Here is a 16,446-nt window from a genome sequence, read left to right on the forward strand (position 1 = left end):
CAATACAAAAAGCGACATAGAAAACTGTTTTGCGATTAATGTGAATAAGACGCATAATCAACAACAAAAAAACCTAAGTATCACTAATGGAACATTTTGAGATTACTGGTGTAAGAAGAATTACAACAAAATTACTACAAAACGAAACAGAATCATTTCCACTATATAGGGCGAACTATGATAACAAAGGTGGGAAAACTGCAATGGCGCGACAATGTTACTTTGGTGGGGAACGAGAGACTAAGAGGAAAGAGGAATAGATATTAAGAGGGCTCAGTTACAGTCAGTGTTGGCTCGTATCGGCTAAATGTTGCTTAACGATTGCCAAATTTGGCCAGTGCTGTCTTATTATAGGCAAATGTCAGCCAGTGTTACCATACTTTGGCTAAGTGATGTTAACTGTTGGCCATTCTTATCTACACACTGTTTAGACAACAAGCTGAATTAGTACTGCCTGAATTTTTTGAAGTTGTTGAAACACTACACCATGCCTCTTGCACTTAAGAGCATGGCACTTGGTAGGTATGGGAAGCATGCATATTTCACTTGAAATCTTTTTAAAAACTTTCTGCCTTAGTGCTGCTTTCTTCTTTCTTAAATGTTGCAGAGAAAAATCACATTTTTGGGGTCCTGATCGTTTCGTTTAATGCAACACTTGACACTACTAGAAAGTTGCCCAACATTTAGCGGGAAAAGAATGCAAGGTTGTCTTTTATACGTGGCCAAACTAGCTGCTGCCCAAACGGCATTACCATAAACTTGTGCTGCCACCTAGCAGCAGCTCCAGAAAGCAGCCACAGTTTGACTTGATTACGCATTTTTTAGTGTGGCAAGGGAGAGGACGAAAAAAGGCACAGCATCCATGTTTATAGGGGAGAGGGGAGGGCATCTCTTGCATTCTTCACATTTCCAGCATGGGTGAAAATTGTTCTTTTAAAATATTCGCTTTCCTTGTCTTCCATCTTCCTATTGCAGTCGAAGAACAAAAGATGAGAGAGCTACAGCAGGAACTGGATGCTCTCAAGGCAGCCGACGAAAGTGCCACACCCGTGCTCCAGCAGGAGTTGAAGGTTGCTCTTGAGGAAGAGGTCAAGAAGTTGATCGCACAGCGCGAGGAAGACTCGTCGATCATTGCAGAGCTCAGGCAGAAGCTTCAGTTCTCAGAGGAACAGCTCGCATCTGCCGCTACGCGAGTGAACGAGCTAGACAGGAGTCTTCAGGATGCGAGGCGCGAAATTGAAGAAAAAACTCGTCAACTTGAAAACATGAACGAGACACGAGAACAAAAGCAGTCCGAAGTGGCCTTGAAGTTGGTTAGGATAGAGGAGCTCGAACTGGCTTTGAAGGATGCACAAGAAAGGCTCGATGCGAGCGCACTGCATGCGCTAGAAGATGATGAGGTCCGCAAGGAGCTGTTGGCGCAGTCGTCGGCGAACTTGGCAGAGGTTGATCGGTTGAAGGAAGCGTTACAGAGAGAGTCTACAAGCCTGCAGAAAACTCTTGAAGATCTACAGGCCGCTCAGCTTGCGAGGGACGAAGCAAATAGAGTGGCAAAAGCTATGCAAGAAGAGCTTGAACTTCAAGCCAGAAAAGTTGAAGACCTCAGCAGTGCACAAGTGGATAGTGTTGATGCACTGAAAGCCCGATCGGAGGACATCCAGCGGTTAGAGGTAGAGTTGAAAAGCATGCAGGAGCAGCTGCAAGCGAAACAACGTGACATCGACGAAATTACTTCTCGTGAAAGTCAACTTAGAGTTGAACACGAAGCACTTAAAAGAAGCTATGAAGAAACAAACGTCTCGATCGAAGACCTACTTTTGTACGCCGGTGCGTCGAGCTTGGGTGAAGTGAAGGTCGCGTGGGACCGCTGCATTTCGGAAAAAGAAGAAACCGTTAGCAGGTGCCGTCAGGAGCTAAGCGAAGCCATTTTGCGGAGCGAGCAGCTGGCGTCAAAAGTCGAAGATCTGGAAAGCGCGCTGAGTGAAGCCAATTCTCTGAAGGCACAGCTGGCCACCGTAAACGCGTGCCTGGAATCCTTGTCTGTATCCTCTGTTGAAGAGTTGAAGTCAAAGTGGGGTGCTATGCATGAAAACCTTGACCTTCTGTCACAGTCGCAGAAGCTGGACAAAGAAGAACTGAACAACCGAATCAAGCAACTTGTTGACGAGAAAGCCGAGCTTCAACAAGCTGCTGACGCGGGAGAGCGGCGAGCTTCGGCACTTGCCGCGGAAGTCGACAAGTTGAGGCTCCTGTGCGAAGAGTCCAGTGCGGTCGCGGCTGAACGAGAGTCGGCACTGTCTGAAGCCCTTTGCAAGGTTAAAGAACTCCAGTGTTGTCTCGACGCAGAGCGATGCAAGACGGAATCGAAGGTCGCGACTCTGCTCGAACAGTGCACTGACCTCGAGAAGGAAGTTTCTGCTCTACAGTTGCAGGTTGAAGAGAAAGAACGCTCGGTGCTGCATCTGACAGAGAGTCTTGCCTTGAGAGAAAAGGAGCTAGAGGAGAGTGTGCTAAACTTTGGTCACCAGGAAGCAAGTCTTCAAGAAGCGCTCCAAGAAATGAAAGAACAACTTGAAACCAGTGAAGAACAGTTGTCGGAAACGGCAAGAGAAGTTGCGTCACTCCGTGAAGCGTTGCAAGCTAAGGAAAGTGAGACGTCGGCGCTTCATGCCGAGCTCACCAGCTCCGCAAGCGCTCTCGAGCAACTTAAAGGTGAGAACAAGTCCTTAGATAACAAGCTCAAGAAGATGCAGAAGAAAGCCGAGACGACCAGTTCCAAGTACAAAGATGCCGAATCGTCTGTGAAAAACACACAGCGGGAACTCGAAGCTGCCATATCAGAGAAAGCAGACCTCGAGAAGTCGCGCCTCGAAGCCGAGTTGTTGTTGAAAGGTGTTCAGCAAGAGCTCGAGGTCGCTCTCTCCTTGAAGGGAAATCTTGAGAATGAGTCCCTTGGGCTCAGAGAACAGCTTGCACACGTTGAGGACGAAAAAACGAGCATCTGCCAACGGCTCTCGGAGGCTGAAGAAAAAGCCCAGTTGGCGAATGCGGAGTTGCTCAAACTCGAAAACGAGCGAGGTAGTCTTTCTCAAAAGATCGAAGACCTACAGCAGCAGCTGTTGGACTCTGAATCAAACTGTCAAAGCAAAGACGCAGAGTTTCAGGAATTTCTCGACAAAACTCAGAAGGAAAGAAATGACCTCAGCATTCAACTGCAACAACTCAATGAGGCACTTGCATTGAAGAACAAGGAAAATGCAGAACTCTCTCAAGAACTCTCTCGCCTTCAGGAACAACTCAACGAGGGTACTCAACTCAGTGATCAGCTAAACGAGAAGTTTAACCACATCACCGCGGAGCTTGTGAACCAAGTGGCACTCCACGACGCTGAAAAAGAACAGCTTCAACGACAAATAAGCGAACTCGAGAAGTCGTGCAACGATTCCAAGAACACGCTGAGTCAGGTTATGGCGGAGCTCGAGAAGACTCACCAGGCCCTCGCAGCAGCACAGAAGCAGCTGCAGGAATTGCAGCAGCTCAACAACAATGGAAAGGAACTTAACGACCGGCTCCTGAAGGAAATCGCGAGCTTGCGGGAAAAAGTACACGAAACCGAAGAAATGCTCAAGAAAGAGTCCGAGGAGAAATTGCGGCTGCTCGAACATGTGGAGAGCCTGAAGGGATCCGTCACCGCAAGGGCAGATGAGCTAGTGCAGTTGAAAGTTGCCCTAAGCTCAAAGGATGCAGAGCTGGACGCTCTGAGGCAGAATGCGGAGTCTCAGCAGTCGGACTTGGTGGTCAAAGTGTCAGAGCTTTCGCGAGATCTCCAGCAGAAAGTGGGCGAACTTTCCTTGGCAGAGGCTGCGTTGCAGGAGCGAGATGTTCTCGTTTCGAATCTCAAAACATCTCTCGAGGCGTCTGCACAGAACATTCATTCCCTAGAGATGGCCAATAAAGATCTCATAGGCCAAATTCAAGCACTGTCCGCCAGATTCGACGAGGCGTCAAAAGAGATTGAAGTGAAGGAGCAGTGTTTACAGAAGATGACGGAGAACTTGACGCTGCTTGAGAACAGCCTTGAAGAGAAATCCCGCGTTCTCTCTGATGTTCAAAAGGCCAATAGCAAGTTGGAGGAAAGCAGTGCCGAGTTGGCTCGACGGGTGGAGGAAGCCGACGGCTGCGTCTCCAGCCTCCGAGAAAAACTGGCTGGTGAGGAGATGGTGCAGGCAACCTTCAGGTCCGAACTGGAGTCGGCAAAGTCAGAAGCGGGCTCACTTCTTCCTCAGTTGGAAGAGCAGAAGAAAATAATTGGCGAATTGGAGGAAAGGTTGAAGACATCAGCAGACACAGAAGAATCGTTGCTGAAGGAGGTTGAAAAGCTGCAGCATGAGAAGCGGGCCACGAGCGATGCACTGGAGGAGCTCGGTGGCAAGTTAAGAGCGGCCGAAAGCGACTTGCAGAAATCTGACGAGACGGTCGTTTCACTAAAAGCTGAGGTGGAGCGGCTGCAGGCCGAGCAAGAAAGTACGAGCGAACAGCACAAAGTGGAAATGGAGAGTAGTGCAAAGGCCTTGTTAGAGCTGTTAGAAAAGGACAACCAAATAGCTGAGTTGCAAGCTGAACGGGAGAGGCTAACTGTTGAGCACGACAAAAAGAAGGAGCAGTTGGCTGTCCTTTCGGGGGAGATAGAAAACCTAGTGGCAGTCCATGACCAGCAGCTGCGAGAACTGCTCGAGGCCGAGTCCAGTGCCAGGGCTGAGTGCTCAAGTCTTGCCGAAAGGCTCGCCGACAAAGAAAGTGAGGTATTCAGCCTCGGAGAACACTTGGAAGAACTGCGCCTGGAGAACAGTCGCGCCAAGGAGCAGATCGCCACGTTCTCAGCGGAGATCCAGAACCTCGTGCAGAACCACGACCAGCAGATGAGGGAGCTTGCGGATGCCAACTCAAAGGTGGAAGCCGAGGTGTCAGCATACGTAGCGAAGGTTGGCGAGTATGAAGAACAAATCCGGGAGCTGGAAGCCAGGCTGAGCGAACTGCACCAGGAGAACAGTACCCTCAAGGAAAGAGCCGAGCAAACCTCGAACGAAGTCCGAAAAACATGCCAGAGGCATCAGGAAGAAGAGACTAACCTTGTACTGCAGATCGAGCTACTCCGGGGAGAGATAGAGCGTCTGGCCGTCTTCGAAAAGCAATATCAGGGGGCCGTTGAGGAGTTAACAAAGATGAAGGAACAGTCTCGAATCTCGAAGCAGGATTTAGCTATGCAGTCAGATCAAGCCGACGCGCTGGCAAAGGTTCCAGTAGTAGAAGAAATGATAGTTCCAAAAGAGGCCCAGCTTCTCTATGCAGCGGAAGCGGATGTTGAAGCTCTGCAACGGGAACTCGATGCAGCCAGGATGGATATTCAAGTTGCCCAGGAGTCAGCTCTATGCAAAGAAGAGGACATTCGAAGACTCACTGAAGACCTCGCCTCTGTAAAGAATAAATTAGAAGAGGCAGAGCAGCAACTGAGAATGAAGCACGAGGAAGCAAGGCACGTCAGCAGTGCAGCGGAAGAACCCACATCGGAAGTTCACCAGGACGAAAGCAAACAGGCACTTGATGCTGAGTTGAAAAAGCTTAAGCTCGCATTCAAGAAGTCGAGGGGAGAGCTGAGGCTGAAGGTGAAGATACTTGAAGACAGGACAAAAGAAGTGCAGAGCCTGAAAGAGCAGAACGGCTGCTTACAAAAGGAGCTGGAACAGCTGACAGAGGCCCTCGCCAATGAAAGAACATGTCTGAAGACGTTTGCGGAGGACCTTGAGCAGAGGGGCGTACAGACAGCAGAGTTGTCTTCAGAACTTCAAAGCCTGAAGGAACGTTTGGATCTCGAAACAGAGAAAAACGAGAGCCTGTCCAGAGAGTTGCAGGAGGCTAATGCCGAGGTGTACAACCTCCGAGTTGAAGTTGAAGAGTTGAGGTTACAGAGTCGCGAAGCAGGCTCGCGTGAGGTTGATGTTGAGGAGCTGAAGAAGCAGCTGGAGTCTGCAAGCGAAGCCCTCAGGGCATTGTCGATGGAAAATGAAGTTCTCAAGGCCAACAGTTCTCAAGACACTGAACGTCTTCGGTCAGAACTTCAGTCGTCGAAGGCTGAGCTTGAGCGGTTGTCTGCAGAGCACGAGGACACCCTCAACATTAGCCTGAGCCGCGAACGAGCGCTGCAGAACGAGCTGGACGCAGCCACTGAGCTCATTCAGCAGCTGCATTCAGAGCACGCAGACTTTTCGCGAAAGAAGAGCGAGGAATTTGGACTTCTGCAAGGTCAGCTGGAGTCTCTGAGTGGAGACCTCACCAAACAGCTTGAAATTGTAGACTCCAAGGTGGAAGAGGCTGATGCACTACAGAGCAAGCTCCAGACATCTCAGCTTCAGCTAGAGAAGTTTTCTGCCGAGTACAGCATACTGCAAGACGTGCTTCTTCAAGAGTGTGGCGAGCGTCCTCCCGGTGACATGACATTCATGGGTGCTGAATTCAGTGCCTTCGAATATCTCAAGTGGCTTCTCGAGAGTGTCAGGAAAAGGCGGGAGGCGCTCGAGTCTTCGCTCGCGATGAAAGACCAACAACTTTCTTCCCTTCACGAGAGCCAACAGTCTCTCCAGGAGCAGGTTTCTCAAGTGCTGAAAGGCCTAAGCGGGGTTTTGGCTATGATTACACGAGACATTGCAGATCCAGACAGATCAGAGGAGGAGCTAAAGATTGCTGAAGATTCGAAGGACCTGCAAGCACTGTTGCGAGCAGTTCACGAACACATTCTCTGCCTCAAGGACACTAACAATGCACTTTCAAAAGAGACAGAGAACCTGAAGTTGTCGTACGAAGAGATAAACGCAAGGTTACAGGGAGCTGAGACTGAAAATGAGCGCTGGCAGCTTAGGTACCAGGAACTGCAGAAGGTGTTGGAAAAAAAAGACCTCGCAGTGGACAACGTCGCAGATGTTAGGAGAACGGACAAGCTACTTCAGACCGACGCCAGTGACGAGTCCCCAAAATCGGACAAGTCACTTCAGACAGATGTCCACGACGACCTTGCGAAAGAAAGGGGTCAGGATGAGTGTTTGTCGGAAAAAGCGGAGCTACTCGCTGAGATAGCCCTGCTGAGGGAAGAGAATGCGGTGTTGAAAGCGCAGCCTCCAGTCCAGAACATGGGTGATGGTGACAGGCTGAACGCTGAGCTTTCCGCCACCAAGCAGAAGTCTGAGAAGATGCTGGTAAAGTTAAAGTTGTTCAAGGACAAGAATGACACGCTAGCCAAGCAGCTGAACGCGCTGCGCGAATCTCACGCTGAGCTCGAGCACACCTTGCAGAGGAAGTCGGACGAAGTGGGCCAGCTCGAACGGCAGTGCTGCTCGCTGCAGGAAGACCTGCAGAAGTCGCTCGCGCAAAGCGAGCATGCCGAATCTCTCGCTCTGAGTTTGGACCAGGCCACAGCCAGGGCCCAGGAGGCCGAGGCTGAGTGCAGCAACCTGCGTGACAAAATGGGTGAACTGCTCGATCGGAATGACCGGCTGGAGATCGAGTCACGACACCTCAAGTCGGAACTGGCAAGCCTGAAGGAGCAGGCCGACATGCTGGCCAGCGACAACGAAGCCTTCCAGAACCTTGTCGAGAACCTGAAGCGGGCCAGGCAGAACTTGGAGCAGGAGCTGAAGGCTCAGCATGAGCAGCACGCCAAGGTCATCAAGGACCTCGAGAACAGATACCAGAAGCAGCTCGAGGAGGAGAAGAGTGGCGACGGGACCGCCTCTCTGAAGCGGGACTTTGCCCAGATGCAGGAGAAGTACAACCAGATCCTGTACAGGCACCGCGACCTCGAGGAGGAGTTCCACGTCGTTGTAGAGGAGAAGAAGAAGCTGGAGGCCAAGTGCACACAGCTGGTCGAAGACTGCTCAGTGGCGAACCAGGCGCTCGCGCTCATGGAGACGCAGGGTTCCACGGGACACAAGACCCTCCAGGAGCTGGACCTGCTCCGGCAGGAGCACCAGCAGCTCCAGGAGCGGTTCCATCAGCTCAAGAGCTCCCAGCTGAAGGCCGAGGAGCGGCTTGTCCAGTCTGCGAGCCAGGAGTCGCTTTCGATGAAGGCCAAGCTCGAGGAGGCCAACAGGACAATCGAAGACCTGAGGGCCATGAAGGAGCAGGCCACGTCGGAAGAAGTCCATCGTCTGCAGCAACAGCTGGACGAACTGAACCAGAGGCATGCCGCCCTGGTGGAACAGTCTCAGGCCAAGGAAGGCCGGTGGAGTCAGGAGCGAAAGCAGCTCAAGCACATCGAGGAGCACCTCAAGCAGGCGGCACGAGAGTTGAGCGGCGAGCTTGAGGAGTTGAGAGCGCAGCACGAGGAGGCGCTCAAGAGCAAGCTGGACTTGCGGACTCAGATGGAGCAAGCGCAGAAGGACAACCGGGCCCTGACGCAGCAGGTCCAGAACTGGAGAAGCTACATCCGGGACTTTGAGAGTGGCAAGAGCGAACAGGGCCGCGACGCGGAGGTGGAGAGGCTGCGGACGGAACTGGAGCAGACGGCCACGCAGCTACACCAGCTGGGACTCCGCAACGAAGAGATGTCGGGCGACCTTAGCAAGGTTTGTGTGCAGATGGAACGGATAGTTTTGTTTTTAAAAATCTCACGTTTCCTAATGTACGCGGAAGTAGTTGTGTGGTCGCATGCATGCTTTTCCTCTGTACGTGTCAGTGTAGTCCCAATATTGCCTTTGTTGTGTGTATTACCCAATAATGCCTTACGTTGTAGTTATGACTGAACTTGAACCCCCTAGTGCGAACGCACTGAATTAAATGCAGTGACTGTCTTGGGCATGTTCGCGTTGAGCATTGGCTTGAACTGAACCTGAACAAGTCAAGTCATGGCCTTGAATGAAAGCCACATTCTTGAATGTCACATTAAGAATGTAGGCCATCATCCACTCTTAAATGAAATGCAATGTTAGTATGGTGTAGGACCAGGTTAATTAGTATTCCATTACGAAGTGCACAGCTCGGAAGCAGATGAAGGATCTGAGGCTAGCATTGACCGTCAACAGTCAGAGTCAACAGTCGGTGCTTGTCTCGATCATTCTTTTTCGTCTCTTTGTGCACTTTTGTGTTGCACATTTAATCAGGCTGTTAGTTTGGAATTTTTTGCAGCAGCTTCATATTGTTGTGGAGAGTGCAAGTACCAGTAGTGGAACTGATGGTATTCTAAAACAATGAAGTCGAGACTTTCATGCGTCTACTTTTGAAGGTGCTTGAAGAGAAAAATGGCCTCAAGCAGCTGTTGGCGCACACGCAAGATATCTTGCGGCATCGGGAAGCGCAGCTGTTGCGTCTGCAGTCGCCGCCGTTGAGCAGAGATGGTGTCCACATTATTGAGGTGAGCTTGAACTCGGACACTTCACATCACATCACTTTGTAACCTGAATACTTGACGTGAGCTTGAACTCTGACACTTCACATTACATCACTTTGTTACCTTGAAGACACCTCTATGCAATGCTATTACATTAGAGATGATGTTTAGCAGGGCTGGAGTGCACCCAGGATTTCTCTCAGGAGGGGGTTTGAAATTTCGACAAGCTTGTGGGATTGCAGGGGAGGGTGGAAGCAAGCACCTTGCATAGCACTATGCCATTTCTTTGCTTCAGCTGGAGGAATCTAACCGCAAATAAAATTCTAAATAATAATAATAACATGCACTTTGCGCTCCTTTCGTGTAATGTGCTTACAGTATCTTTGTTTCACTTCCTGTCCAGATGGAGGGCTCGCCACAACCTGCTGATGATGCGGCTGCTCTTCAGCATAGGTAAATGCAGTAGACCTTTGTGGCTGTCTCAATCAGTCTCTCAAATAATGTTCTTTTGCTAATAATGACATGCACCTTGCAGGGTTATTATTTTGGTTAATCTTGTAGGCTAGCCTGCAGTTGCTGTTTATTCATGTTGGTGATGTTGAGGACAAACACGTAGACAAATGTGGAACACGTGGAAAGGCTGAAGTCTGATTTTGTTAGTAGTGTGTTTAAATGTTTGGAGGTGCGCTAAATGAAAGAACGAGAAAGACGACACATGGGCACATAACACATTCATCGTGGAATATGTCTTCATCGCAGGAGGAATAAGAACTGTTTTAATTAAGACAGTAAAACAAGCCAGCATTGTACCTTTTGAAAGCAGGTTAATAAATTCAAAAGTGGTTGAACTATTGATCGATCGATTGATTGGATTGATTGATTGATTGCTTGATTGATCGATATAACAGAGGTTGAAACTGTGTGACTAACACAGTTGGCAACCAGCACTTGTTCTATCGTATTTGCTTCCTGATGTACTGGTTTATGTACATGTTCAACGTCATTTCTATGTAGTAACCAACGAGCCCTCATTAAGTTGTCACTAGTAAGTAAATAGCAGGGTTACAGAACTACAGTCAAACCCACCTGCATATATTGAATCTGAAGGGGATCACAAAAAAAAGTTCTATATGTAGGTAATTCGACATGTAAAGGTATTTTATGTACAGAAAATATTTCAAGGAATTTTACAACTTTTCACTATGCACAATAATTGGTTATATGGGGGTTCGATATATGCGGGTTCAACTGTAACTGGTTGGGCAGTTAAAAACATGCATTTGTAAAAACTGATGCTAGTGGCCGTTTATGCTGTGAGTCGAAACTGGTGCACAACCTGCACAACCTGCATGCTGCACAACGCTCACTCAGTACTAATTTAGGAAGGAAATGTTGAATTTTTATTGGAACGTTGGAACAGGTTGCGGGAGCTAGAACACGAGAGACGCGAGCTGGAAGAGCGGGTGCAGGAATTGTCCGAGAACCTGAGCACCGAGCGGCAGCGGCGCCACCTGCTTGAGGGTGAACTAGGAGAAATTGAGTGGGGCGTACCGGCGCTTCCTTCTGGGCATTCGTTGGACAACAAATCGGTAAGTTTTTCAGTCGTTCACCATTCATTGACCTACTCTGTACAGCTGGTTTTTGGAACAGTTGACTACCCTATTTTCAAGGCTAAGCATGCATGTTCGCATTACATTCGACAGCGAATGCTTTCACAATGAAGTGACATGTGTAATGAAGTATTTCAGCACTACTGTGAGGTGTTACGATGCATGACATTTACAACTGAGCGACCTGTATGATAAACTGCTCATAGGGCGTAAAACAATCCACTGTGGTGATGTAGAAGGTATATGGGACAGGCTGGCACCTGCCTTAGCTAAAAGTAATGCCAGCCCAATAAAGAGGACGCATCTTCATGATGATGATGATGAAATGAACTTTATTTGGTCCTGGAGAACCCCGATCAGACAACCCCCGAAGGGGGGTCCGCCGCAGTTGCTGGCCGCGCCCACGCCGGTACTGGAAGACCGTGGCCCTCCGCCCGTTCGCAGGCCTCCTGGACTGCCGACAGCTGGACTGAGAGCTCGTTGCTTTTAAGAGCCCTCTCCCAGTCCTCTTCTGTGCTGAACTTTGCGCTAAGTAACGCCGGGCACTGCCAGAGCATATGAGCGAGTGTGCAATTATCCGCCCCACAGCTAGGACATCCTGGATTTATGCCTTCAGCAAAGTGGCTGAACGTGCTGCGAGACGGGAAGGAACCTGCCTGCAGCATCCGGAGAACCGACGACTGCGGCCTAGTAAGCTTGGAATGCGGGAGGGGGTATCGCCGCCTTGACAGTTAATAGTGCGAAGTAACTTCGTTGAAGGTGCCAAGTGGATCCCTGAAGCTCTCCGTGAAGCCGCCTCCGGACCCGCCCGCACCGCCGCGGCACGTGATTTCTCGCGCACGGTTATGGGCAAGTTCGTTGACGTTGGGAACTGTCGGATGAACCCCTGAGCCCATGTGGGCCGGGAACCAGGTAATTGTGTGAAAGCCTCCTACAGCCCTCTACTGAGAATAGCGGCAGCCTCTCTTGAGACCACACCCGAAGCGAAGGCCCGGAGGGCAGCCCTAGAGTCGGTGAATATCTCAGGACGCGAAGGGTCCTTCATAGCTAGAGCTATCGCTACCTGCTCTGCTACGGAGGCAGACACCTTCCTAACGGAAGCTGAGTTTAGTACGCGACCGCGATGATCAACAACCACGGCCGCAAAGCTGTCCGAGCGGCCATACTGCGCCGCATCGACGAAAGCCACCTTTTCCGGGGATTTACCTACAAAGTCAAGCAGAGACTTGGCCCGTGCCGTTCGCCGGCCAACATTGTACCGCGGATGTACATTACGCGGGAAGGGTTCCACCTCATAAGTACCCTTCATTGTTTGTGATAAAAATATCTTCTGTTCCGCACTGCATTGTTTTTGTGACTCTAAACCATTTCTTGGAAGAATGTGTCATTACCAGGTGCACTAACAAAAACCCGTGAAATTATTGAGGCTTTGTTGAGAAAAAAAATAAAAGTTACATTTACATTTTATCTGTCAACCTGTTTGATCAGCCTCCACAGAAAAAAAAATGTGGTAAATGCCTTGGTGTGAGGGTGCACACGTAGATGGACAATTATATACTCACTTTTTCTCGATTGCAATAAACGTGTCAGTTATTAGTGCGGCACCTGCCCCGCTTATTTTTCTGTCTTGTGGTCTTGTCTTTACTGTGCTGCTTTTTACAATGTATAATGGAGTATTTTGAAGGTTGCAAGCACTTCGTTACAGAAGCACTTGACTGTACTGGTAGAACAAACCGTAATGCGAAAAACTGACCTCCACCTGACATTAGTACATAGCGCTAAATGAAATTTATTTCTTTACGAGAAACCTATGAGTTTCCTTTGTGGCTTCGTACTACTTAAAGAAGCCAATTTCTTTGTGTTATGGTATGAAATTGTACCCTTTTGTACTTAGAGCATGTAGATGCATTCATAAAAAAACGTAGTAGTACACATTGTTGCCACAGCATTGAAGAACACCTGCAACGTTAAGGTAACGTTGTGGCTACGTTGTGGCAACGTTGCAGCAACACTTGGTGCTTCTAGGGATTAATGTGCTTTGTACAATTAGATATGCATCCATAGTCAATGTAGAAGTCACATAGTTGCAAAACACAAAACGTAACTTAGAGTAGGTTGCACTTAATGTTTAAATGTATTTGCATAAATAAGTGCTCCATAAACCTGTTTCAGACATTTAGATATGGTCAACATAGGCGTGCAAGGCACGTAGATTCAAGGCATGAAATGTGACTGACGTTTTTTTCTTCCAGCACCGTTTGTTGCTGCATGATGATGTGATCAAGATTCCGGCTACTGACTACTCTATCAGTGAGTGTTCAACCTGTCGTCATTACTGTCTGGTGCAGCCTCATCTCTGTTAGATACATCATTTACAGTCTTTCTATGATTATAGACCTGTGCTGCTTAGAAATTAAAGAGGCATAGCAATGCCCCATTCTTTTCACAGCTGCATTGCATAGTATCGCAGGAAGCTTTTGGATTTAACTTGAGATGATGTTATAACACAAGAGATTGTCTCTCTCTGAAGCATAGTGTGCTTCATGTTAACATTTTTCACGTAGGCTCTCAGGTTTGTGGCACCCACTCCATGCAATAAACCGACTTAATGAGAGGCGGAGCATGATCTCCGAGATCTCAGTTATGCTAAATGTCCCAGAGGCTATAAGTGCATGCTTGTCACGTAAACGAAGTTGCAGAGCATTCAAAAACAAAGCACTGTTTTCAATATTGGTTTCCATTACTTCCTGTAATGTGTGATGTACGTGTAATGAGCAATAAAGGGGGAGGTTAATTTGCATTTCTTTATAAACAAGGGAAGCAGTGGTTTCATATGTTATTGTTATATGAGGACCGTAAGTTGTGGTATCTCTGCAATATTTCTGTTAATTAAAAGCTGTGATAAGCACAGTTATATTTTTAAAGATAGAAATGCCTGCCAAAAAATGTCTTTGCTTAGCATTGCAGGTACTTTTGCTTCAAGCAAAAATGTGCTCACCTGAATGAGATTCTAAAAAAAGCCCAGGTGGAAAGTTCCCACTCTTGGGTTTAAAAGTGACACCTCAAAGATGGCCATTTTTTCGTGTGCTACTATTATCACTGGACACAGTTGCTATTACGACAGTAACATTTGTGGCCAGCATATTGTGAATGCCACCGAGTATTACCCTGAAACTTAAGGGTGGGCAGTTTTGCATTGATCACACCAGATAAGACATAAAGTAGCCAAGTATGCCAAGCCATATCCCAACAGAGCGGGTATGTCAAATGTGTCCTTTATCTAAACAAGGATCTCCGCGTGTAAAAGCCATCAGGTTAAAAATGGAGAATGTGCATTGACTCTATGCATAATCTTGCTGTTATCTTGGCAACTTTCGTTCATACATTTGGTGTATTACCACATTACCCTAAGTGTGTGCAGAAATGAGATATTGAACAGGGATTGTCAGCTCAGCCAACGTCTTGACACGTGGGACTTGTCTTCATAGGAGTGGCAAACAACAAGTTTAAGTATAGTGTGTTGGGGGGCTACTTGGTATGACACTGAAGCTAAAATCTCGTACCAACTAGCCTTGAAACGGAAACTGCCCTGAAACTGAAAACTGCGCTCATACTGTCTACTTCGTCTACTTGTATTCCGTCCCCTGTGCAGCTTTATTTCAGTTTCATAGTTGAAGATGAGTGCCCTTGTTGAAACTTTGGCTCCAGCAACATTATTTTGTCAACGAATTCTCATCGTCCCAAGCTTCCATATTCCTCTAAACTTCCAGTGGATGTCTGTTAGACGAAGGGGTTTACATAATTACACCTGTACCTTCTCTATCTTTATTTTTCAGCTCGCCAATTTATGTCACACGCATCCAAGCTTCGTAGGTGGCTACAGGGAAGGCAGTAAGTATACTAGAAGACGACTTTCGCGTGCTGTGTTTTGTCACGAATCGGTGCACTTCACTGTTGTCCAGTGCATGGTGTTAGCAAGTTTTAGTACTGTGCACATGGCAACCATAGCAACACTGTGTGCGTAAGAACGCCGCATTTTGCATAGATCGAATGAGCGCAAGTTCTCTTCACGTGCTCTGTGCGAAATGTGGTGCTGTGATGTACACAACGCTGCTACAAACACCACTGTCCTATCCTAGAGACAACAGGTTTCAGCCGGCCATTAATGTAGCGTCTGTCCTTTAACATTTCTTTTTGCTGTCATGTTAACATTACAAATATTACGCTGAATATGAACGAATCAGCCTCAAACTGAGCTCTGCTAAGCTGCCAATGTATCGTTATTAGGCTGTAAGTGAAAATGTGTATCTAGAAGTCAAAGGGAGACCTGCTCTCTTGAATGGTAGCTTTCTCCATACTGAAGCCATCTCTTACTGCAGGACAAACATTCGAAAGCTTCAAAAAGTTGTCTGCTTGCACTTCGCTTAACGCTACTATGCCTTTGGTGTCCCTATAGTCAATCTATTTCTTTGCTATTCTGTATTTTTAATTTATGCTGCCAAGTGCCTAGCTCAGGTTTTCTTCTTGTGTTGTGCTGATCTGTTCGATTCAGAGTAAATAATAAATGTAATAATAAACTTTCTTGATCACCCTTGGTTGATTCAAGAAGCCGTGGTTGTTAGCAGATTGACAAAAGACCCCTGTTACTATTAAAAGTTTGAAAGGCAGAACTCCATAGCAGCTAACAGCCGTATAACGGCAGCCTGTGATTACAAATAGTTTGATAACAGGAGTTCATGTGACAGCTTGCAGACAGGTAAAAGGGGTGCATGACAGCTAACACATTTATAACAGGAATTTATAACAGCTAGCAGTTTGATAACAGAAAACTGTAACAGCTAATGAAATTTGGTAACGAGAGTTTGCGATGGCTGGCAGTTTCGTGATAACACTGACATGCATAACAGTTGAAGGCTTTATAACATAAGTTCGCGACATCTAAATTTTTTATGAGAAAGTCAGTCACGGCTAATGGTTTGAGAAATATCTGTTATCTTTGGGAATGTTTTACTTGCATGTAACTTATGGTTCAGCCATCGCATTTTGTTTAAGCTTTTATCTACAAGTGGTCCTTAGTTTTCTCTTAGTTAAGGAACAGTGATGAGTGTTAATGAAATGGTTTCAGAGTAAGCCAGGTAATGTGTTAATTTAGTGAAGTGAGTGATAATGTAGCAAGTTGCTTTTGGAATTCCTTGTGTACTGCCTTTACTTTCTTTTCTGCAATGCCTCTTCAGAACTGTTGACTGCGTTCGGTATTTCGTTGCTGTTGTATGCATTGTTTGACATGCACTGAGCCGACCGGTTTTTCAGGGACGCATCAGGTCACACTGTGCATCACATCTAAGCGGCTTTTTGAGGCAAGAGAGGTACCCACCCCCCTTTTTTTGTATACTTTTTTTAGAACTCTCAATTTAATTTAGCATTGGCTTTTGATAGTGAAGAGGTAAAAGATGAAAGCTG

The 16,446-nt window shown here is 47.5% G+C and overlaps 1 protein-coding gene across 4 annotated transcripts in view; it reads left to right on the plus strand.

Moving 5' to 3' along the window:
• LOC119401460 (golgin subfamily A member 4) overlaps nt 1–16,446 on the plus strand; it is a 43,899-nt gene that overhangs the window by 22,805 nt on the left and 4,648 nt on the right. For 3 of the 4 annotated variants that reach the window (XM_037668285.2, XM_037668286.2, XM_037668288.2), the window contains 6 exons: nt 976–8,615; nt 9,272–9,400; nt 9,780–9,829; nt 10,797–10,965; nt 13,239–13,296; nt 14,823–14,877. In XM_037668285.2, the coding sequence (XP_037524213.1) occupies nt 976–8,615; nt 9,272–9,400; nt 9,780–9,829; nt 10,797–10,965; nt 13,239–13,296; nt 14,823–14,877 (8,101 nt within the window). Of the gene's footprint in view, nt 1–975; nt 8,616–9,271; nt 9,401–9,779; nt 9,830–10,796; nt 10,966–13,238; nt 13,297–14,822; nt 14,878–16,296; nt 16,353–16,446 lie in introns of all 4 variants that reach the window. The other variant, XM_037668287.2, reaches the window with a different exon arrangement.

Source organism: Rhipicephalus sanguineus, chromosome 8 (assembly GCF_013339695.2).
Source record: "Rhipicephalus sanguineus isolate Rsan-2018 chromosome 8, BIME_Rsan_1.4, whole genome shotgun sequence".
Classification (NCBI taxonomy): Eukaryota; Metazoa; Arthropoda; class Arachnida; order Ixodida; family Ixodidae; genus Rhipicephalus; species Rhipicephalus sanguineus.